The sequence below is a fragment of the Micrasema longulum genome, unplaced genomic scaffold (assembly GCF_059751315.1).
Source record: "Micrasema longulum isolate JH-2025_06_02 unplaced genomic scaffold, ASM5975131v1 h1tg000091l, whole genome shotgun sequence".
In the NCBI taxonomy this organism is placed as follows: Eukaryota; Metazoa; Arthropoda; class Insecta; order Trichoptera; family Brachycentridae; genus Micrasema; species Micrasema longulum.
Genome location: NW_028277297.1, coordinates 168,571 through 194,552, shown reverse-complemented (window position 1 = coordinate 194,552; position 25,982 = coordinate 168,571). Strand labels below are relative to the sequence as shown.

The window sequence follows — 25,982 nt, the reverse complement described above, 5'->3', positions numbered from 1 at the left end:
CATTCTGCCCATTTTTGAACATCCACATTACCTCAACTCTTCCATCTGTTGACTTTTGTGAAGTAAAAGAGCTGAAACCTTTATCACATGGGTAAGATTCATCCGGCTGAACCAAATCACCTACTAGGCAACGCCTGAAAACAATCTTCTATTTTTTTTTTTCCAAATTTAAATATGAATAACTCTCTAGGGAGGAAATTCAGCCAGTCTGCAAGCATTTGGACATACTTAAACGCGACACTTATTTACTATTGCGTCAATCAGCAGGAAGTGTTTTAACGCAGACATTTCCAGAATAAATTTTGGATGATCAAGATTGTCAATTTATTGCAGCTCTTTATCATGGCCAATTAAAAAAAAACAATTTTTTGCTACATAATAAGGTACGTTGGCTCTCAAAAAGATAGGTTTTAAAACGAATAGAAATGTCGCTCTCAAAATATATCTTAATTTTTTAACTGCTTGACTTTGGCTCTTTTTACTAATTAGTTTGCCTACCGCTGCGATAAATCATGTAACATTATGAACGTTAAAGTCTACATACTCCTTATAAATGGATAAAATAAATAAGCATGTAATAAAAATTAAATGAATATATTTAACTAAATTGCGAGGACAGTAATAGAGGAAGCACGTGTTTCATTAGCACGTGATTATGTTAGATCATTTTCTTTATAAGATTGATATTTATTAACATGCACACACTTTACATCGTAACTTCCTTCAATCGACAATTAATTGTGATGGCCATCGTGTTACGTAGTGAAGTTATATCGGTGGTCGAAAGCGTAGCAAAAGATTGTCTTTTCGAAAAATACGAAATAACCGTTAAAGAAGAGCCGTTCACGGGAGATAATTACTTGGGAGAAATATCTAGAGTTAAAATAACGCCAGTGAGAAACAACACGACAAAATCAGTTACTCTGCTGCTTAAAAAAGCACCGTCTGGGACAGCTTGTAGAGGGTTCGCTCCAGTAACCGAATTCTACAAGAGAGAAGTATTCTTTTATGAAAAAATTGTTCCAGCGTTCGAGAAACTTCAAGAAAACAGTAACATCCCAACTGACCAAAGAATCACATTCGCTAAATATTATCAAGGAATTACAGAGGAATTTAAAGAAATCATCATAATGAGAGATTTATCTGATTTTGGTTTCACTTTAAACCCAAAAACAACTCCTTTTGATTTTGAACACTCGGCTCTTCTCATGAAAAATCTTGCGAGAGTTCACGCAAGTTCATTCGCTTTACGCGAAAACCACCCGGCCTTATATTCTGATCTAACCTCTCAATTTATTTCCAAGACAATGAATTATGGAGAAACCGTGGTGAAAATGATTTCTGATATGACCAAAAAAGTTATTCAAGTCTTAAAGGATCCGGTTAATGTGTTGAAAATTGAAGCGTTAGAATCTAAATTAGTAGATAATCTATACAAAATGTTAAATGCAAGTTTGAGTGAGCCGTATAACGTTATTTGTCATGGAGATTGTTGGAACAACAACATTCTATTTAAATATGAGGTAGAGTGGTTTTAATTATTTTGTTATTGCACAAACATACTGGTAAAAAACATTTTTTAGTTATTTAAAAAAATGCCATTTTACCTATTTTGGTACAGTTTTTATTTAAAATTAACTGTTTATGCCATTTAACAGTTTACTTAAAAGGTAGCACATGAATCTACAACAAAAAATTAAAAAACTAGTGTTTTACTGTCAGTATAACTACTGGAAACATCGTCCAATTCCAAAGCGAATCTTGTCTTCTACTCTCCATCATGTTGTCCATTTTGAGGTTGCATATTGTGTTTACTTTTATACTTACTTATAAAATTAAACCAGAGATTGAGAACAGATTTTTTTTTTTTTTAATATCTCAAAATAAAGTAAGGTAGATGAACTTTGGGGTAAGATTATCATTCATTCTGTGCAATGTGCAATACTAGGTTTGCCATACAGTGCCTCTAATTCATGATTAAACCGTCTCCTCCACACTCCGTTTTGGTTGCAGCACCGATTATCTTCCTTAATATTTTCCTTTAAAATAATAATACTATGTTTTTTCTTCTTTTGATTATAACCCAGCACTATGTACAATGACCGGTCTGATGAGAATTCGGTACATAAAGGTATTAGTTTTTCTTTCAACCATCAATTTTATAAAAGTTTATTTTATATAATTAAAGTTGCAAAACATATTCAATAAAAAATAAAACGCTCAAGTTATAGATCTCCAGATTTAAACAGAGATACTTTAATAACATATTTGATAGTTAATGGGAGATGATACTACAGTCAAGGAGTCAAACCGCATGAACACTATATGATTTAGAGAAGAAAAAGGAGTTGTGTATGGGTATTATGACGGTGCTTTAAGAATTAGAACAAAAAGGTAAATCATGAAATCTTGAAATCTTTCACTGAGGCATGTAGGAGCGTAAGAACTCTAAAGAACAGTAAACAGAAGTGAGCAGGAATGATAGTCTCTCCGCTGTCTAATTTACGTAACGTAACTTATTTTTTAATAACATTTATTGATTTATTTTAAAAACGCAAACATTCACAATATTTTTTGCTTTCATGTAATGGCAAGAAAAGTTGACAAAGGGATCCAATATGTTGCGGTCAAAAATAAATTACTATTACTAAAAATCAAAATAAATTATAATAAATTATTATGTTTCAAAATAAGTGCATACTGACAGAACTAAATGAATTTAAATTATTTGAATATAGTTGTAATATATATTTTATCTTAATCTTAATTATGGAGATTATTATTTTTATCGTTACTCTTAGTTAGGTTATGTAACGTAAAATAAGTGTAATTGGGTGGCATAATTGTAACAATGTTTTGAGTTAGTCCAATTTTTTGTAGACAAGCACCGGGGGCTGTTAATATAAACATATTACAACAGCCATGAAGAACATTTTATATTTTCTCTTCTTTAAAATGTTTTTTTTATGTCTGGTGTGATATGTTGATATAATTGTATTTAATTTTCTGTTATATTCGAATAGAAATCTTAAACTTTGTAGATTCTTTAGGTGTATTATCGTTAAGTCTTGACAATGGATTGGAACCTCTATGAGAACCTAAGTGTTTTTCAATTTATTAGATACATTACTTTTTTCGTTAATCATATTCTTAATTCCTTCATTGGGATTCGAATTTAGTTTCAGCTTATATCAGCCAAATTTCATAACCTTATGAATAAATAAACGTAAAAAAAACATAACAGTGAAATGGCGAAGAGTATAAAAATGCGCATTGTTTTGTCAGCAGTAATAATTATTTTTATTATTTTTAGAATGGAAAACCTTCAAAAATAATATTTATTGATTGGCAAATTTCAAGAATAGCCTCTCCAATAACAGATCTAGCTTATCTGATGTGTATGTCAGTCGATCTGAATACTATTGAGTCACGCCTCCAAGATTTGTTGGACCTGTACTATGCCACATTTACTTTGGCCGTATCCAAATTGGGGTGCGATCCAGAAAAATGCTACCCGAAGAACGTGTTTAAAGAACATTCCAAAAAATACTTTTTATTTGGTGTGATTATGTCTGTGGGACTTGTTCCTATGGCGCTCAGCGAAAAAGAAGATGCTAGAAGTTTAGAAGAATCAGCAAAAGATATGGAAGAGGGATTAGAAGCCAAAATTGTAATCGGAAGAAGAGCAGCCGATCGTCTGAACAAACTTGTAGATATTTTTGCTAAATTTGAAATGATATAAAATGTTTTTCATGTCAGAAACCACCAAAAGTTTTTTTCAATGTTCATCATTTTCCTAAGTGGTGCATAAAATTTGTAGTAGAATTGCTGCCTTTTTTGATAATTTCCGTTACGTAGAAGTTAAGGTGGTCAGTCTTACGCTTCAGATGCCAGCTAAGGTACTATGAAACCTAGATGGGTAAAACCACTTTTAAAATAAATATTTCACATCCACTCTGCCAAGGATCGAATTGGGGTAAGCGAATGCGCCAAACATTACACAACCATGCGAAAATAATGTTATGACATTAGCAAATCACTAAAATCCATATGAAATAAATAAAAAAATTAAACACATAAAAAGTATGAGTAAAAAATTTACTGATATTAAAATTTAAAATTTATTTAAGACATCACACTAATCAATATTTTTTCATTGATATTAAACATGATAAAAACGTTTTAATTATGACTACATTGCAAAATTTACAAATGACGGAAAATGCATGTAATAATTTTTTTTTTAACATTCTTTTTGAAATGTCTGTCTAATACTTTTCGAAAAATTCCTCAATTTGCACATGAAACTTTTTTTACTGACATGTGTTACAATTATTTTATCTGTACTGTAACTAAATGTAAATAAGATTATTATTGTGAAAGTATTCTTTTCTGTACGTAAATATTGCAATTAGTTGTTTTTTTAACTAAAAACAATGTAACAACTGGTTCGGGAATAAATAGTTACAAAAGTTGTTATTATTGAGAGCTTTAAAATAAATTGAGAAATGTTCTATTAAGTCTTTTATTCCATTAACAAAAGCCTTTGTTTGGGAGACAAACTTCTTGTATTGGAACCTTAAATCTCCGGAAAGGATGAAAATCTATGGTCCATTTTGTTAAACATGCCTTGGGTTTGTCGAAACGAATCATTTTATTTGATTCCAGTACTTGAGAAAATCGTTCTGATTTAGCTTTTGAACCTGACGAGATCACATTGGAATATTACATGTATTTATGTTTTTTTTTTAAATTATTAAGTTATTATATATAACCATTATTGAAATGTTATTTGTTGCAAAGTTTACTTCGCGTTATGACAAAACAACCGACAAGACACTTAAATTAGTTTGGTGAGCCATGTCAACTAATATTATAGTTTTGTATTTTTTTTTGGTTATCTGCCCGTTTAAACAAGCGTCTTACAATGTGTTCCATGTCTGTCCTGCGCATTATGTTTCCACCCATGTCCTACAAGTTCAACGACGTCATCAGTTTATCTCTTCTTTCCATTTATTTTTTTTTTTTAAACTCAAAGTACAAGGAATAAGTACTTTAGCCGACTTATTGCTAGAAACAATATATTCCAGCCAACAGAAGAGTTGATCAAAGATTTGTACTAAAAAACGAAATATATCAAAATGATATATTCAGAAAAAAACCTAATCAGTTCAAAATAACAGCTGTTTTTTTAATTGAGAGATAAGGCTTGAATATATTTACTTTAAAAAAGTACATTGTGTTGTACATATTGAAGCACGGTAAATGTGGAATCAGATAATAAATATGAAAGGAGAGAGAAAGAGGAACCAAGGAAAGAAAAGGAATAAAATTATAAATATATAAAAAAAACGGTAAAATACAGGGAGTTCAGGATTCTGTGGATATATAGTAAAGTTTCATGCGTTTCTTGAAGGTGCATTTTTTATATGAAAAGTTAGCTCATTCCAAAGTCTAGCACCTTAAGCGGAAAAAGAATAGCTAAAAATGTATGTGCTTTGTCGAGGACTGGAATGGGTATGTCTTTTGTGTGCATTGTGTTGTAAATGTGTTAGTAAAAAATAATAACAAAATTATGAAAATGATTCCCAAGTCTTCACACCACACATAAATACTTAAACAACAAATAAACAAACCATCACGCAGTTTCCTTGTAGGGGTAGGCAGAGAGGATATAATATCACTCTGTGTTTGCATTAAAAATCGTAAAATTAACGGTAATTAAAATAAAAAATATGTGTTAAGAGGGAGTAAATTCAAAATTTAAATTTTGATAGTGATTTTTATCAGTATTTTGGCACTGATAATGTACAAATCATTATTTTTTTTTTAAATATCAAGGCATACTTTATTAATTTTTCTTAATGATCAATACTAATTTTAGATACATTTTTATTTAATCTAGTAAAAAAATGTTTTTAAATGTCGAAAGTAACTAAACGAGTTTATATTATTTATTTTTTCAGCATTTACTTTGCGGAAGAACATTTTGTATTTATTTGAAATGAAACATTTTGTAATTTTTACCGGGCGTTTTTATTAGACTGGTCGATGCTGTTCACAATCCAATCGTGCCACTAAGAAATAAAAGTGAAATTAAACTATGTAAGTATTTTTATTATTTTAATTAAAATGCAATCCCACCTAGAATTGTTAGTAAAAAATCTCAATCTATGGAACCAAAATATTTAATTTTACTAGAACGCAAATAAGATAAGTTGAACTTTCAACAGCTGCATCATATATCGGAGAAGTTTTCTCTTTATTATTACTATTGGTAATATTTTCCAAACTCACAGCATCTTCTGGATTTCTGAGTGTTATTGGCTGCTACCATGAATCCAAATAAAAGTAACTTATCTACGTGTTGTTTAAAAATCTTTTTGGATAGCCTTTTTCTAGATCTTTGGATAGATATTTTCAGAAAAAGTCAAATGGTACAGTCCAAGGAGGTCTTAGAGGTGTGATTCTAAACGTTTGGAGCCATCGATATGCACATGACGTAGTTAGTATCTGATACAGGTGAGGTCAATCTGAGGAGTAGATAATAGATAAAAAAAAGCAAGAGCACAAAAAACATCAAAAATTTCAAACACAACAATTACTATTGAAATCATAACCGAGAATAAATTCATCTTAAAGAAGGGAATATGGAAGTCTTGGCATTAACAAGGCTTATAACCTGTCACTGGCCGGCTAAGCAGCCAATTAAATTCAGCTTTTTCTACAAATATTTGTATGAGCTTAGTATATTGTCGATTTAACTAACTGGATTAAAAATCATCTTTACATATTAGTAGTAAATATTTTTTAATATTTTTTATTTTAATTATAAATCATATAATACAAAATAATTAACAAGCATAATACAATGAATTACATTCCCAGGAGTTACAACAACTCAATTCGGGACATAAATAATATTAACATTAAAAACAAAACACATATTGAGAACAACAAAGAAAAATATAAGTTTAGCACCTTTATAACTACATATAGCACAACAGTACATACGCCAAAAACCCTTTCTTACACAAGCATAATAAATATATAAAAAAACAGTTTCAGAAATGAAGAAAGTGATGAATATTCTAAGGGAAATAAGGTCGTTAATATCACATGCCACGCAGATGATGCAGCCATATTGATGATGAGAACATATCCATCTCAGTAAGTAAACATCTGTATGCCTAAGAAATGTCGTATGGTACGATGAACACTTGATTATTGGAAACATGATTCAGATTTACAAAACGTGTGTCACACCAATTTTATTGTGTATACAAAAGAGACGAGGATAGATAGAGAGAAAAGAAAAATACGAAAACCCAAATAGAAAAACTAAATAACTGCTCAGAACGTCAGAGATAAAACTGCTAGTATATTAAACATATAATACATACATATATTGCAGTTGAAAAAAGAGAAATGCATTTTTTAATATGAACACAGAAATGCATTTAACGCAAAAGTAGCAAAAAGTAAAAATCAATTGAGAAGAGTAAAAAAAAAAAAAATTATACTAATACATACATTTATTGCAGTGGAGAGAACAGAAGTGCATTTTTTCGTATAAGTTATATTAAAATAATCTAAAAGTTAGAAGAAGTAAGAAAAATACTTGTTTAGAATACAGATTTTAGTCAATAAATGGTACACAATTGAAATCAACATAGTATTATTTAGATATTTCCATTTGAGAATAGTAAATTCATACACTATATTTTTAAATTCAAAATTGTTATATTTAATAGATCTACATAATTTGCGTATTCATTTGCGTACTCTTTATTGGTGGGTTCTGTAGTGTAGTGGTCAAGACACGGAAGATTCTGGGTTCAATTCTCAGTGAACACAAAAATAATTCAACGTGATTTTTCTCAAGCCTGGGTGTTCTGTGATGTAATTTACCACTGTAATTGAGCCTCCTGGCTTGTTGTGGTGCAAAAAAAAAAAGAATTTAAAATTTAATTTAATTTAATTTGCAAACGCATGAATTCTCCTTATTGGCGAGTGAGCAACTAGTTTGTTTTAGATACATTTACATAAAATAGTTTATTAAATTGGGTAACCCAGCCCGGAACTCGCAAGTTTATTAGTTGCAACAGTTCGGAACAATCAAATATTGAATTTCACATTTTAAATAAAAATAACAAACCATTCAGTTTCCTTCTATTTTCTAATGTTTGTACATTTAAATATTTATTTAAGTATGATTAATTCATATTTATCCTCGTTTTCCCTTTGTTTAAACTTCCATATTTCTTCAATACCTTAACTTTTTTACTTTTTCGATGCAAAAGAGCTGAAACACTTATTGCTATTAGTAAGATTCATCTGGCTGAATTATTTTTCTCCACAATTTCTGAAAACCTTTTATCAACGTTTATACTTTTGCTTAGAATAGTTTGTTTAATCAAAGATATTTAATTATATTATTTACAAATATTTGTAAAGAAAATCTTAATCTCAACATTAGGGAGTTATCAAAACTAAAATATTGTAATATATTACACCAGAAATAGAGAAAAAAATTGAGAAGGGAATATGGTCGTGTTTGTAAAGATACAGAGATTTGTTATTTGATTTTTCAAGTTATTCAGATAAAAAAATTAAACATACAATATAACTACTTAATACATTTTTGTATTAATTTGTTACGTATATTTACATTAAAGTTTTCCATTACGCAAAATTAAAAAACAAACCAACTCTTGTCTACATTATGAGGACTGACGTCTGACGTTAATTTGTTTATTTTATTTTATTTGTTTATTTAAGATGAAACCTTTATTGATGTGAGTGCTATTCATTTGACTGAAATAAGCAAAAAACTTATAATAATCATTAAAGCGGTTAGTGGTAGTTACCAACAAACCTTTGAAATGCTACATCGCTCACTGAGATTTTCCCAGGAAAGCTTTTGAGTTGTATCCAACATAGAGACAAAAGCTTGTCACAAACTATTCAAAATTCGAAAGCGGTTTGATCAGTTCCCGCCAAAACATTTTCTTCACGCTTCCTTGAAGTTGAAAGGTTTGACCATCCCATGGGCCTTTGGTATATCGTATGGGATTCTATGCGAAATGAGTTAGTGGTATTGAAATTGAAAATGTCACATTCTATGGAAATACTAGACGTCTTGTTCGAACTCAAAAAATTTCAGATAACTATTTATAAAACTTCTTAAAACATCACCGTCAAACCCCTTTCTGTACCTGATGTGCATAGGGAACCTAATTGGTAAAGTAAATGCTGCGCATATCGATCATCTGTTACAGGAAAAGGGAAGTTATTGAGTCACTTGATGTAACAGTCCATCAAAATATTCAATCATCATCACTTTCCCCCTTTCCGCCACAGAGGTGCATAGGGCACTGCATTTGTAAACAAAATGCAGCGTCATTCGATCATGTGTTATATTAAGGTAAAGTGATCAGTGTTGCGCTTCCGGTGCCAGTCAAAAAACAATAAAATATTGTTAGTCATAATACTTTTAAAATCAGTACTTTACCTTTTTTTTCACCTGGATTAGAAACCAGAACCTCTAAAATGGTAGACAAATATTTTGACTTATACGCAACGATGCAAACTTAATTCTTTCAATAACCTAAGTCAGCATTATTATCTGAGAACAGCCAACGAGTCAAAAGAACTCGTCCATGGTTTTGGTTCTATTTCACACACAGAACTGTATTTTTCGTGTGCTTTGACAGAGAAAATACATTAAACGAAGTTATTTAGAAAGCAGCCAGCCATAGAAAAGTGAAACTGAGATAATAGCAGTTTTATAAAAAGAGTGAATAATCAAATTTACACAACAGCTGGAATAATTTTGACTTTGACAAATGATAAACAATTAATATATTAGTTTTTTCGTACTATAAACAATACTTTTTTTGTACTTTTGTCGGCCTCGTGGTGTAATGGTCAGCGCGTTAGCCTTCCATACAAGGGGTCTCGGGTTCGATTCCCGACATGGTTGATATTAAATATTTATTTCAAAGGGTGTTTTCACACTAGAATATTGCATAGTACCGGGACTGGTACCTGAAGCGTAAGAGTGATCATCTTACCTTCATCTAATAAAAATGATCCAAATACGCTTCGACTGGTGTACCAAAGCAGTGCCTTATGCACCATTAGGTGCGGAAAGGGAATGATGATGAAATGATGACTACAAACAAAAATATAATTATGTATTCAACCAGTTTTATTGATTCTTAAAGCACCATAAGATTCTTCTAGTTTTGTGGATGTTTTCTGCAAATTGAAAAATGCTCTTTTTGTGATGGACACCATTTTCAGAAAATGGTCGTTACATTTTTTTCAAAACAAAACACTTCGAGATTTTGAAAAATTTTATCTGAACACTCATTTCTTTTTAAGGTTAGATTATTCATAATAGTAAAAACAAAAATAGAAAATATAATTGATGATTTTTAGTTCTTGAATCGCAATTTTTTTTGATATCAGGCACTTGGTGACTTGAATTCTTACATATAAGGGTTTTAGAAGCTTACTTAGAAATCTTCCCCAAATACGGATAATTAGTTATTGATGCAAAAATAAACAAAACATAAACCTTCCTACCTAAATAAAAGCGTATTTCAAAACAGTCTCTAAATCTAGCAAAAATAGATTTCAATTATACTTGACACCGCAAACTTGCAGCATTCTCCATTGAGTTGGTGAAGAATAATTAGAAATCTCACAACATTTTTTTCGCAAATATCACAGTTACTCCTTCAGAGCTACTATGCAGACACCAAGACGTGTACATCGGCTGAAAAAGAGGACACTGCGGAATCCTTGGCAACGAAAAGGCTGGAAGGCTACGCTCAAAAAGACAGCCCCTGATTTCACTGATTTCCTGCTCAGCTTTGCCAAAAGGAAAATAAGAAGCAGGACTTTTCAACTCTGGAACGATCGTTATTTGAGTGAACCTACCGTTAGTATTACTAAAATGTTTTTCCCTACAATTTTTCATGTCTATGATTTCAGGAGAATGCAGAAAGCTGGATACGATCTCACCCAGATTATCACGGGTCATGGTGAGTTCATGAGCTACCTGCATTGTTTCAAGCTCTCCGAGATCGACAGGTTCCCATGCGACGATGAAACTCCTCAAGATGTCCCTCACCTGTTGATGCATTGCCCTTTTTTCCGCTTTCAAAGGCAACAGCTAGAGGCGTAATGCAGAATCCTAGGTGAAAGCCTTTGCGACATCCCAACGGTGATAGGTAACAAATAACTCACACGAGAGGTAGTATGATACATGATGAATATAGTGCAGGCAATTGGTAAAATAAACCAAAATAGGGAACAAAATGCCGAACACTCTTCTAATGGAACGGAAGGCCAGTTGACAGTAGTCAATAGGCCGGTTTCTCCTGAAGAGTTTTAAGTGGTTTCCTCTCTACATGAGCAAATGCTAAGAAGTACCTGATTTGTCCACATTAGAATATCCTTCCTGATCCCAACAGCCTAGCTAAAACAAAGTAATATAATAGCAGAAAAATCCTTTTTTGAAACATAAACCTTGTATATTATAAGCAAGGTAAAAAATAATGCAACTCCCATAAAAAAAAGTTACTCCTGCAGTGGAGATTTCTAAGTTTGCTTCTCATACCCTCATAATATATCTGGTGTGGCATCGAGCCTGGTTCTGTTCCTTAACTTTGTTGTGGCTAAATTAGAAAATCCCACATCACATAAATATGTTGTGGAATACGGAAGTAAATTTTAAAGTATTTCTTGTTTTGACCCATTGCTGTACTTTTCTAACAAACGAGATCCGATATCATTTAATCTTTGTATTTTTGTTTCAAATCAGTTACTGACAAATTCAATTAGATTTTTATACTCCCTTGCACTTAAGCTCACTTTACCATTCACGGAAAATGAATTCCGAATCAGGAATCGTTCTAGCTTGTTCTGGAAAAATATTGCGAAAGAGTTGTTTTCGTATAGAACTACTCCAATTTTCTACAAAACATCTCTTCAGGTTCCGTGAAACACTGATGTTCCACGAAGCATAGTTTGCGAAGCCCGGTGCTACAATATTGTTATTACATCTGAGTGTTTTTACACTTTAGTAAACAAATAATTCAAAGATTGTAGAATGAATTTATACTGATTTAATTGGAATAATAATATTCATGAACAAGATTGTAGCCTCATTGATAAGATAGTGGAATATTTATAGAAAATCTTTTCATTCATATAGCGTTTGCAGAAAATAAACATGTTCTTACAATATTTATCATTACATCAAAATAACCTTTAAACTCTAGCAGTTTATTTGGTAGCAGTTCGGATAGTGAACAAAAATAAACATTTTATTTTTATGATTAAAACATGATTTTTGTTTTAAATTTATTTATTTGATTTATTTCAATGTTTTTGCAATGTACAGAGGTTTATTATTTCAAATCTCGAATAGTTGGGAATTTTCTGTGTTCATGTTCGACTTTTTTGTTACATATTTTTTTACTTGAAGATATTAAATTAATGAATACGACTAAAAATAATAATAAATTGCACATAAATACAAAAGACAAACATTAAATAAAAATACATCTAGTATATATTCATAATTAAATACAAATAAAGAGATGTAATGCTTGTATTAAAATACAAATCAAATACTACAATGACATTAAAATTTTTATTTATTTATTTATTTAACTTTTTGTACATAATGTTATTTGTACATTGGCGGGCTTATTGCCAAATGGCAATTTCTTCCAACCAACCAATAAAATAAAAGTTTTATTTTTATAATTCAAGTTACAGAACATATTCAATAGAAAAAAAAAAAAAAAAAAGATTAAAAAGTGGAAAATATATAAAAATAGAAATAAACGTATTTGTTTATAAATTACCTTAAATCAAAACTATTACTCAATGGGAAAAAGGAAAAAAGCGGAAAGAGGAAAAAGGAAAGGAGGAGAGATTAAGGAAGAGAAAGGAGATGTTTCTTCAGACGTGATTTAAACAGAGATAATGTAGTAACATCTTTGATGGTGGGTGGGAGATGATTCCACAGTCGAGCCGCATGGACACTATATGAGTTAGAGAAGAAAGAGGAATTGTGTATGGGTATTAAGAGAGTGCCTTGAGAATGAGAACGAAGAGGTAAACCATGAACTGATAAGCGTTGAAATTTTTCACACAGGTATATAGGAGCGTTAGGACTATGAAGTACATTGAACAGAAGTGAGAGGGAGTGATAGTCTCTCCGCTGTCTAATTTTGAGCCATTTCAGTTGCCTACGATAATCAGAAATGTGGTCATATTTCCTAAGACCAAAAATGTACCTTATGCATGTATTCTGAAGTCGTTCAAGTTTATCGAGTTGCTCACAGCTTAAATCAGTCATGGAAACATCAGCGTAATCTAGAATGGGTAGTAGTAATGCTTGTACAAGAGTGCATTTAGTACTAATGGGTAAGAATTTTTGCAACCTTCTAAGTGAGTGTAGACTGAAAAATATTTTTCGGCTTAATTCATTAGTATGAGCTCGCCAGCAGAGATGTTCATCCATTAGTACTCCTAGATTTTTTACGGATTTCCTGTACTGAATATTGGTACCATTGACAATAAGAGGATTAAGTGAAGGTATGTCTAGCTTACTAAGCAATCTTTGACTACCTGCAAACATAATTTGTGTTTTAGACGGGTTTATTAGTAAACCATACTCTTTTGTCCATGTTGACACGCAATTTAGTGTTTTAGACATCGATTCTATTGTTTTGCTGGTGTTTTCAGGTCTGCAATGAAGATATAATTGTAAATCATCTGCATAGAGATGATATGAACAATTGAGACAATCTGCAATCGGATTAATAAACAGGGAAAATAGTAATGGTGATAAAACTCCACCTTGAGGTACTCCAGCGGCAATATCGACCCATTCCGATTGATGATCTGGTGTTTTGATGCACTGTTGTCTAGCTCGTAAATACGATCCGAACCATTTTATAACCGGTTGTGTCATATTTAGTGTTTTAAGTCTAGCCAACAAAAGATCGAAATCCACAGAGTTGAAAGCGCTACTGAAGTCGAGTAATGTTATCAAGGTTATCATTTTGTTATTCATTGCGTATCTAATGTCATCTGTTACCTTGATTAAAGCGGTAGTTGTACTATGGCCCGCACGAAAACCTGATTGATTGGGATCAAGAAGATTATTTGACAATAGATAATTATTTAGCTGATTATATACAACTCGTTCAATGACTTTGGAAAAAATTGGAAGAATAGATATAGGTCTGTAATCTTTGACAGAAACTGGTAAAGAAATTTTGGGAAGTGGTATAATAAATGCTTTTTTCCAAGCTTCAGGAAAATCTCCAGTATTTAAAGAAAAGTTTATAATATGAGTAATAACCGGTAAGATAATCGGAAAAATAAAGTGTATCAATCTCATACTCAGCTGATCACTGCCCATAGATTTTGTTTTTATAGAAAGTAAAATACGTTGAATATCAGTTTCTTGAACGGAAGAAAATAAAAACGGTGGATAATTGTAAGAAGCTGCCATACTTAAACGTCGGAGAGTGTCGGATTTAGTGCTGACATCCAGTATTAGTGGAGGTGTAGCAAAGTGAGTATTAAGATCGTCTAGTTTGACAGTTGAAGATAATGTTATCTTAGGTTTACCGGCGCCAAGAGATTTTAAAAACGACCAGGATTTACTAGTAGAGTTTTGATTTAAGTTTGTGAGGATATATTTCCTTCTGGCATTTCTACACAATTGGTTGCAACGATTTCGCAGGACTCTGAAGGCTTCCCATTTTTGAGATGAAGCATTTGACTTAAGTTTAGACTTTGCTTTGTCACGTTTCGCCATTAGTTGAATAATGTCACTGGTAAGCCAAGGGGTAGGTGGATATTTAAGTTTTACAGATCTCATAGGAGCATGAATGTCAAACAGACCAGTAATCATTCTGTTGAAAGTTTCAACTTTTTCATCAATGGTCTCTAGATTATTAATAACTGACCAGTTTAAACTCATGGCATCAAGTTCAAGTGATTCCTTATTAACGCTTCTAAAGTTTCTGGCAAGAAATGTGACAGGAAGTCTTTTGAGACATTTGATCTTGAAGTTAATAAATAATAATTCATGATGAGAAAATCCGGAAGCGGTCAACTGTCCATAATTAGAGACTTTGTCAGGCATGGAAGTTATAATAAGATCTAAAAGAGTATGAGAAACTTGAGTGTGATGAGTAGGATCTAAAGGTAGCAAAGATAGGTTGACTGAACTTATAATATCTCTCAAACGTTGGCATCTGGAGTCTTGTTTTAAAAGACAAGTATTAAAGTCACCCATAAGAATAACTGAGTGAAAATCACCTACCGTGCTTTCCAGCAATGTTTCCATCTCAGAAAAATAGTTAATATCAGGGGGACAATATACCACACCAATCATCATATCATGGTATTTGAAATTAATCTTTAAAAACAGATATTCAGGATGGCCACCACTGGTTTCAGATTGTTTTACAAGTGAATAATTTATTTCTTCACGCAGATATATACATACTCCACCGCCCCTTCGATTAGTTCGATCATTGCGGATAAGTCGATATCCATGTAAAGGATACAAAGTTGATGGTAGTGATGGTTTTAGCCATGTTTCGCTGACCAGAATGGCATGTGTTAACAAATCCGCAAATGTTGATAGAAAATCGGAGTAATGAGCTGGTATACTTTGAGCGTTTATATGACATACATGAAAGTCTTTAGGATAGCATGAAAAGTTATTCAAGAGTATATCATGGAGACCAGACACTTCCTCTGTGTCTGATTCAGTAACATCAGAGTGATAGGAGGAGAGAGAAGTTTCAGGGAGGGATTCGGTAATAGAGTGGAAAGATTCACAGGAAGACGTGGAGGACATTGAATAATAGCACGAACTTAAGTAAGTAGCTACAACTAAGTTAATTAGGTTACAAAGTATATAAATATAAAATAATTCAATGTGTTTTAACAACACAGCACTTCTTTTTATGCGTCAGTTGGAAGATTACAATAAAGAGTTACAATAAAGAGTTCACGATAAAAAATATATTTTTAAAAAATACAAAGAAAACCTAAGGCAATAGCAATATACGAGTATATGTTTAAGATATTAAAACAGAAATAAATATATATTACTAAAACACAAGGTTTTAAAGAACACAAAAGAAATAAACTGATTAAATAAACATAAAGGAAACTGACTTTAATATTGTAGAAGTAACAACAACATCAAAAGATCATTTCAAATGTGAATTGCTGTTAGTATAATAAATAAAGATTATAAAAAATGTATGGAAGTAACAACAACATTAAAATATCATTTTAAATGTGAATTGCTGTTAATAAATAAAGATTATAGAAAATGCATGAAACGAAAAAGTGGAATATAAATAATAAACAACTTCTATCTCTTACTTATAGTCATAAGAAAGAGAAAAACGAAATAAAAAAATAAAAAAAAACAAGTTTTAGCTTACATAAATGAATAAATAAAAGAAAATATTATAAAATACAAAGAACAGATCTTTTAATAAAACGTTCTTTCAAAACCCATAGCGTATATTTGTTATTAACAAGGAAAAATAACCTAATAGAGACAATATTATGTAGGTTTATCAATTGAAATGACTTGGTTAGCGGAGTTATGTTCGCTAGGTATAGTATAATAAGTCAATATTACGCACTGATAATTAAAATTCCTGGAACTTAGTTTGAAAAGTTTATTAAATTAACAGTAAACTTAATAATTGCAAAATAATATTATTGTAACTATTTTGTAAGTATCGTATAAAATTTATTGTAAGAAAAAAAAAATTATAAAGAAAAATACGTAAAGAAGAGATTTAATATGACGTGAAATGTAAGTCTATAGTCATAAGTAATTACTAATTTTTACATTCAAAAGGATATTTAATTGACACTATTTTGACACCTACTTGCTTGTTTACATTTTGCAAGCGACATGGTATATGTTATTTAGATATATATTTACTATTATGTGGCCAATCAGTGACAATATTATGTATAGAGTATGCGCAGTGAGTAACCAATCAGTGATCAAATTGATGTTCTTATTATCGACACTAAACCAGAACAAAGTAGTCTATGGTAATAGATTATGGTCTATGGTACTAGAACATAGAATTTTGAATTTCTATTTATACATGTAATATCTAGGTATACAAACTACAGCTACAGATACAGTGGGTATACAAAGAAGTAAGCTAAACATAACCTAACATTAAGTCGCATCTCGTTTACCATAATATAAAAAGAAATAACAGCGATTACAGTGAAGTTTTAAAACAAGTAAATGAACATGATTAATAAGTTTAAAAGCAAATATGTGATTAAATTCCATTTATTTAGCAACCGTTCTAGGTCGAAGATCTCTTTTCTTGCTGTTTGAAGATCCTGTGCTACGGGAGTAATCTTGAGTAGTGGCAGTGGTTTTGCAAGATTCTGCCGCTAGTTGAAGCTGTTCCATGGTACATATATTCTTGAAGGATCCATCTGGCATGTGAATAATAACTTTACCGTCTCTTGTCCAACAAGAATCAGGCCTAAAACTCTTACGTGCTTCTGAAAATATTTTGTGTCTCAGCGGTGTGAGATATTCGGTTAAAAGAAATTTTGTACCTTTCAATTTCCTTTTCAGAACCCACACATGTCTTTTTGTCCCGACATCTGAGAAATGTATTAGAATAGGTCTCGGTCGATCCCCATTATTAGATTTCTTACCGACTCTGTGTGCGAATTCGACGGCCGCGATAGTTTTTGGTGTGCATCCGATGTCCAATAAGACTTTTTTAATCACATCAATCGGAGATGAATCCTGTTCATCGGCCCCGTGAAGCAGCAGAACGTTGTTTCTGGCGGCTGCCTCCAAAACATCCACGCGCAGCTCCAGACTGTCGACTCTCGCTCGGAGTGAGCTCAACGTTTCCAACATCTTCATTCGGAAGCTTTTAAAGTCATTTAATATTTTATCTATCACTGACACATTACCAGCACTAGATTTTCCGGAGACTTCAGTTTTGGCTTGCAGAAGTTTATCCTCAAAACTTGACATTCTCTTTTCGAAAATATTTGAAATTTCACGTAATTTATCACTTTCAGCCATTACTTTTGTTAATTGTAAGTGTGATTTGTGCTGTGTAGTTATTTTAATCACTTATTGCATCGGCAAACTTATTTTAGAAAAAAAATATTAATATTTCTATCGGAGTTAATAATCTACCGACATACGCTTGAAGCTTGAAAAACGGAACTCGGAAAAATAAAATGTATGTATGGAGGTTAGTGCTTAAAGTGTCAGTGCCAAAAAAGTTTATTGTACTGGAGAAATAATGTTCTCTTTAGTTAAATTACTCAAGTCGACAAATGCATTTCTTTCTCTTGTGGAAATAACTGATCATTGAAATATTTAAAATGTTCATTTGACGCCAAAATCAAAATAGGCAGTGTTCTTAATTTGTAGTAAATAATCAAATAAAATCGTATTTTGCAAAAGCGTCAAACAATCCATTTAATCGATCAATTCCTATGTTGTCAATAACAGTTTGAATACCTAAACCATTATTTAAATCATTTGCTGTATCTTCCATGTTTCTGGCTTTGTCTGGTTCAATCAACACAAAAGGAATTCCGCAAACGGCCATCAAAAGGCCGAATGCCGTTACTTTACTAATATGTTCCTGAAATATCTGCCTCGGGTAGCATTTTGTTGGGTCACCACCCATTCGTGCTATTGCCGCTTCCAGAGTCGAAAAGTATAGATCCAGGATATCCTCGAAATTCGAAGCTATGATGTCAGGATCCATCGACATGCACATAAAATAAGATAAGTCTGTAACAGGAGAAGCCAGTCTAACTAATTGCCAGTCAATCAAAACAGCGTTTGCGGGTTTTTGGTCCTGAAAAGAAAATAGGAATTAAAAAATGTGTGTCTTTACAAATGGTCATTACCGATATTGTTTTCTCATAATTTATTTTAAAGATTGGAGATTGTAATTGTTGGATTTCCCCAACTGAATTATTAAATCATACTATATTTATAATTATTGCTGTGCACACAGAGCTATGTTTTTCCTTATTTTTTTTATTTTAACCAATCCACAGGTTATAAAATAAAACGTCATGGATTTTTATATAAACATTCAATTAATTATAGATTACACATCTGATGTGAACAAAATAAACCGCAGCTCAATATAAGTTAGTGTCAAGCTATAAGATTCTCTAAAATGAAAAATCCCATTGTATTCAATTATATGATGAATCACAGTTAAATAACTGATGTTTCTACCATGAGCGATCTGAGTGTTTTTTTTTTATTCAAAATTCATTTTTAAATAGCAGATTACTAAATTATCTAACAAATCCCTAAAACTATAGGCATTTGTACTAAGAACCGAAAAGAATTTTAAAATACACATACATTTAAATATATGTTCACATCTCTAGTTAGAAGCCAATCAGATTATAATTCACCAATATGGTTACCGTATTAAATTACTTACTCGGATTCTTTTGAAAGAATTCAAAATATATTTCTTAGATACATTCATATTAAAATAAGTATTCCTAAAGATCTAAAAAAATTTATTTTTTTTTATCTCTTAAATTAACTCAATTGTACAAACGTAGAGCATCAACCGATCTAATGACCATATAAAATAACAAAATCAATGCTTGATACACCTGATTTATTGAACTGGTTTTCGTTCTATGTACCGTCTAGGTTGAGCTGAACATGTGTTATATTTTATAGTCAAAATACTTCAACGGTAGCTCAATACAGTTCACAGATTCATAGAACACAAAACACCGGCAAAGAATATGCCTGTTATTCTGATATAGGTATTTTATAACTGTCTAATTTCAAAAACAAAGTTACAAGTATATTATTGGCAAAAGGATATAAACTTTAATAGATCTGCTTAGAATTGTTATGATTTGTATAATGCAGTTGGTTATTTTATTAGTGATGGTTTAGTCTAAAATAACTAAGCATAAAATTTGCGAATTCTTGTTCATATCGGTATGTGTGTGTAATATCTCATATATTTTAGTATTATTATTTTATAAACACTCTTTTTAGAACATGTTATGTAAATGGTGAAAACTCCGTCCACAAATAAATAAACGATATATGTAGAAAAAAAACATTCAACTACATACAAACTTTATAAGTAAAAAATTACTAATAAAGATTGAAATATGTAATACGGATGGGTACATTGTATACATAATTTGATTTGCGTTAGTGCTGTTGTCGCTTTGTGAGCTTGAAGTTTGGTGCGTGGAGTGTGATATGTGGAATAAAGTGTATGGAATTGTAGTATGTTGTGAGTTACTTTTTTTTTTAAGTTTTATTTATTTCAACAAATAAGTAACATACATAATTGTATTTTTGTTCCCGCAAAGCCAAAACTTGTCTGCGGGTTACATTACATTTTTTTTTAATTTATAAAAGGTAAGTACAAAGTTTATTTTTTTTAATTTTTCTTTTTAATTTTCAAAATCACACAAAAATTAACATATAAATTATCAAGTCCTACTGAACTGCATAAAGTGCAGTTTATCAGCAGGTGCTTATAGTTAAGTTCTAATATATATACATAATCTTATCTATTAAATTCCATAAACATATAAAAACTCTTGTTACCATGGAAAAAAAGAAAAATATGTATAAAATAATAAATGAAGAATAAAATAAATTTATGTGCACACTTAAGTTTCACTTGCTGTTTTTAATAAGTTTTTGACTTTTGTTAAAAAAGAATTTAGGTTTTTTTACTCGTGATTTTCCTCACTGGGAGTAGATTTGTTGAAGATAAAAATATGAAATAAGGCTATAATAAAAGTTATTATTATTTTAATGAGTCTCACCTTCTGTTCGAAGCAGAGGGTTTAGTCGTTGAAGAAGTCCAAATCGTAAATTTATTTATTTATTTATTATTTCACGTTTTACATAAAACTTTTTTTTTAAATATGAATACCTCACTGGGCACAACCCGTGTCGAGGCATTCATTTACATGATTTAATATATGATACTCCTATTCAATCTCAATCTCAATCTTCTCGTATTTTGTAAAAATACTGATTGCTCTTTCAAATGGAGAATTTCGACCTGCTCTGGTGTTGCATTTATAAAATTAATAATTTACAGTTTATATTAAGCATATTACAGAATCTTAAAAAAAAAAAAAGAACTTTCAGTAAAAATTTAATTTTATAATCATGAGTCAGAATTTCTGGATAGATGAGAGGCAGATTATTAATAAAATTTGCAATGTTCATATGTGTTGTTTATAAATAATAAAAATAACGTAATACGTTACTTTAGTATATCGTCGTTGCATATCAAATATGGGCCATGTAACTCGGAGCACATTCTGAGAAAATTATCAAAATGCGACTTTTTGGCATAAAGTAATTAATATTTTAAATAAATATATCACTTTATTGAAAAACACTGTATTTTTCCTACTTCGTTCATACACAGAATTGTTATTTTCGGTTTAGTTTTTTTTTTTAATCGTTTTTATCGATTTTCTCAGAATGTGCTCCGGGTCACATGGCCCATATTTGATGTGCAACGACGATATGTTAAAAACAACATATCTTTACACCCTTGGATTACCAAATTATTACGGATTATTTAAAATCATTATCGGCTCAATGAAACTACCATGAAATGACGTCATAATCGTATTTTCTAACACGTTTAATGATTTTCATGACTAATATTTATTTTTCTGAATCTTTTTGAATCATTAATATATATTGAGAAGAAATTTTTGATAACAGCATATTTCAACAGAGATTGAAAACATTTAAGGGGAGAGAATATGGAAGTCTAGACATTTACAGGGCTTATGACATGGCATTGGCTGGTTTAAAGGGCCATCTTACACACTGAGTAACATTTGCGTTCTAACATGTTCAAACATTCGTATTTAAACAATTCTTCCATCTGTTCATTTTTAACTCGCAACATCCATATTACCTCCTCCAAAATGTTTTTCATATGTGTTGTAATATTTAATACTTTCAATGGAGTGAAATTCAGTCTTCGAGTTAGAAATTTGGACCAACTTAAAACGTTTTTCAATTTTATTAAATTAAAAAACGCATTTATATTTTACCTCATATCTGAATAAGATGTTATTATTCCAACAATCTCCATGACATATCACATTATAGGGATCTGTCAGGCTCGCATCTAAGACCACATATATTTTCTCATTTATGTCTGCCAAGAACATCGCCACTTTGCGTTTAGTATCAGGGTTGTTAATTACATCTATCACCTTTTGCACCAAGCCGGTAAATACCTTCAAAATACTATCGCCATAATTCATCGAATTAGAAATATTGTTCGTTGTAAGCTTAGAGAATAGATTTGGATTTTTTTCTTTCATTGCAAAAGACGTAGCGTGAAGCCTTGCCAAGGTTTTAATTATAAGAGTAGAGTGCTCATAATTCAAGGGATTTTTTTTGTTATGTAATATAAAACCAAAATCTGATAAATCCCTCATTATTAGCATTTCTTTGTTGCTGTCTTTAATTCCTTTATATAATTTGGCGAACGTTAGCCTTTCGTCACTTGGAACACAGTTGTCTTCTTGATACTTTTCGAATTCTGGAATAATTTTTTCATAAATAAATATTTCGTTTTTGAAAAAGTCATGGACTGGAGCCATGTCTCTGCACGCTTGGCTAGTCGGTGCAATTTTGGTGATTAATGTTATCGGTTTTTTTTTACTATTTTTTGGTGTTATTGTAAACCGAGATATATCTCCCATATAGTTATCTCCAGTAAACTTATTTTCATTAATATTTATTTCGTATTTATCAATTTTTGCTTCCTTCGCAACATTTTCTATCACTTTTCTTATTTCACTATTAATTTCCATTGTGTCTTAGTAAGTACTGTTTATTTATCAATCAGCTGACTATCCGTAGAGGCACAGTATTCTAATCGAACTACGTTAAACTGTCGACGCGCTCGTATATTAAGTAAAAACTATTATCAGTTGAGTGTTTCAATAAAATTTTGCAAGCAACCGTCCACTTAAATTATTTATTAAAACTGTCATATTTAAAGTAATTGAAACGATTAATTTCAATTAAAGTACAGGGTTTTTTTAAACTAAGTTCTCCTTTATTTCCTGAATAACATGTTGTCTGAGAGTAATCTATATGCTTTGTTCTATATAATCTATATACTATTAATATTTAAAGCTTGTTTTTTTGCAATAACATGAAGTAAAGCGCACGATGGCAACATGAAAAATGAGCGAGGGGATGAATTAGCAAAAAAAGCTTCCAAAATGAGAACTCTCCCTACTTATGACCATATTTCCATATTATACATTAAAAAAATAGTGCAAGAAACATCATACGATACTTGTAACAAAAGATATTCATCAAGTGATACAGGCAAAATAACGAAATTGTTTTTCAAAATTTAAAAGATGCCGAGATATTGGATACTTTTGGGCGGACTTACGAGCTGACTCAAATCCTTTCAGGTCATGGTGCATTTCGAAAATATCTTCATAGATTTAAAAAAAAGATGTAAAGATTGCTGCCATTGCAATGGACGCAGCTCTCAGGACGTCCTCCATATATTACACGATTGTCCTATGTTTGACGCCGAGAGGTTAAACTGCATACAAATGTGCGCACAATAGTAATAAAAAATGAAGCTACTGCCGAAAAATACATTGATTTTCTAAAGGCCATAGTTACAATGATGAAAGAAAAATAATGAAGGAATTGACTCAGACCTGTAAAAAATAACTATTTTACAAAATATAGATACCGGGGAAAAAAGCTTTGTATGCATAAGCAAAGCAATGAATAACGGAAACAAGAGGGAAAAAAATAAAATATATATATTTATATTTAAAGCATTAACTGTGTGGTCAAACACTTTAATAAATATTATTAAATATTTGTATTTAACCACTTACCGACTTTTCTTTGTCTACCGATTTCAAGACGCACCCGTCTCTTTGTCAGGACACGAATTAAACCAACATGCAAAACCCACTATACACCTTCACCATAGTTGTTGCACAAAAATATAAAACCAACACGATATTCGTTTTAATAAGCACATACACTGATTAGGACAAACATGCACTGATCAAGTTGTGAAATTATTATTTTGTTTGAGAATTAATGAAAAAAGTAGAGGGAATGGAGGAAGGGGGTAAGCTTAATAGGTTTAATAGGGTGATTATTACAGTGAGAAATCGTTTTAAGGACTTTATTGGAAGTTTGTTTGATTATTGATCAAAGAAACATTATAAGGTAGACATAGAAAAGTCGGTAAGTGGTTATATACAAATATCTAATATTATTTATTAATTTATTTACGTTTACTTTTTTATTTACTTATTTAAAGCTTAAGTTTTTATCATGTCATTAACGATATCAGCCGTGAACCTTCGTCTACAGACAATTACTCGTAATTCCTCAAATCATCTAATAACCCATAGACATTCCGCATTCCATTCCATGATACTCGTACATAGGTTCATTAATGTTTCACTAGCTGGTAATAATTTTAAAAAAGAACTGTTTACAATAAAGCAGATTGTTAATAATAATGGATATGATGAGAACCTAATTGATAACATGTTATATAAAAAAAATTAACGCAAACTTATAAATAAATACTAAATGCTATTAAATATTTGTACATAAACCACCTTTTCTATGTCTGCCGGCTTCAAGAAAAAAGTTAATTAAAATGTTTAAATATTATTCTAAAAAATAATTAATGAAGGTGATAGACAGATAAAATTATTTTAATAGAGAGGAAAAACATTGTTGAGAAGGCATATGGAAGTCTAGGTATTTACAGGGCTTATGACTTGTCACTGGCTGTTTTAATAGGCAAAATGGTAAAGGTTACACAGTGTGTAAAGTGGTCACTTAAACCAGCCAATGACAGGTCATAAGCCCTGTAAATGCCTAGACTTTCATATTCCCTTCTCAAAGATGTTTTTCCTCTCTGTTGAAATAAATTTATTTACAAATAATTTCCTAGGGAGGAAATCCAGCCAGTCTGCAAGCATTTGGACATACTCATACATTGTTGAAATATTTTTAACTTCATATTTTTTTAATTTATTGTCGTCCTTGATAAACACAAACACACCCCTACACTTACTCTCATACGTACTTACTTACTCTCATACCACAACTCTCGTACCATAATTAAATCTGAATAATTTTTATTTAGAAACATCGCTGGTTTGTCTTTAAACCGTATCTTTTTTATGTTATTATATCATTATTTACTGTTTGTTTATATAAAATAAACAAATCATGTTTAGTTTATTTCTTAATACACGTAACTTCTTGTTTATTATATTTATTTATTTGTTTAAAAACATTTTTTTTAAATTATTTTTTTCTTTATTTTTTTTGTTTTTTTTTCAATATACATAAGAGGTTAAACAGAGTATTAAAAAAATAAAGCATAATTACATAGCAATAAAATACATATTAATAGTAAACAAAAAATCCCACAATGGCATGGCCTGTTTTTGGGTATACAAGAAAATGTTAAATATTTAATTTTTGCTTCTATAATAAAAAATGGACAGTTATAATATTTTTTTGTTACATAAAAAAGAGAAAATAAAATATTTTGTGAGAGGTTATATGGTTTTTTATAGAATTTAAAAAGGAAATAAAAAAATATTTAAAAAATATATATATTCCTTATTATTAAAGGGCAAAAAATTTTTCATAGAAAAAAAGAGTTCATATCTTTAGTTTGAATCCAGGATAGTGCGTTTTTTCTAAAAGAAGAAAAAATTTGAAAGTTTGTAATCACTAAAATATTATCAGTAAAAAAGAATCAAAAATTTTTGGGCCATAAAATATGCATGTCTCTGTGCGAGCCTCGTTTTACAATGTG

The 25,982-nt window shown here is 30.8% G+C and overlaps 2 protein-coding genes across 2 annotated transcripts; one reads left to right on the top strand and one right to left on the bottom strand.

The window, feature by feature from the left end:
- The first annotated feature begins 743 nt into the window (after positions 1-743).
- On the top strand, positions 744-3,742 carry LOC148284771 (uncharacterized). Its single transcript, XM_088235082.1, has 2 exons — positions 744-1,523; positions 3,314-3,742. The coding sequence occupies exons 1-2, from the start codon at positions 744-746 to the stop codon at positions 3,740-3,742; spliced, it is 1,209 nt and encodes a 402-aa protein (XP_088091208.1).
- A 12,830-nt stretch (positions 3,743-16,572) lies between these two features.
- Positions 16,573-23,102, bottom strand: LOC148284770 (uncharacterized). The gene is made up of 2 exons (XM_088235012.1): positions 22,186-23,102; positions 16,573-18,947 (listed from the first exon to the last, which is right to left on the bottom strand). The coding sequence occupies exons 1-2, from the start codon at positions 22,954-22,956 to the stop codon at positions 18,519-18,521; spliced, it is 1,200 nt and encodes a 399-aa protein (XP_088091138.1). The 5' UTR covers positions 22,957-23,102; the 3' UTR covers positions 16,573-18,518.
- Between the last annotated feature and the right edge of the window lie 2,880 nt (positions 23,103-25,982).

What these genes read in the sequence shown, in the direction of transcription:
- LOC148284770 (XM_088235012.1), bottom strand. Translation starts at nt 22,956, where the DNA reads ATGGAAATTAATAGTGAAATAAGAAAAGTGATAGAAAATGTTGCGAAG. An exon ending in ACATCTTATTCAGATATGAG is followed by an intron (nt 18,948 to 22,185) that starts GTAAAATATAAA and finishes TTTTCTTTTCAG; the next exon opens with GACCAAAAACCCGCAAACGC.
- LOC148284771 (XM_088235082.1), top strand. Translation starts at nt 744, where the DNA reads ATGGCCATCGTGTTACGTAGTGAAGTTATATCGGTGGTCGAAAGCGTA. An exon ending in ACATTCTATTTAAATATGAG is followed by an intron (nt 1,524 to 3,313) that starts GTAGAGTGGTTT and finishes TATTATTTTTAG; the next exon opens with AATGGAAAACCTTCAAAAAT.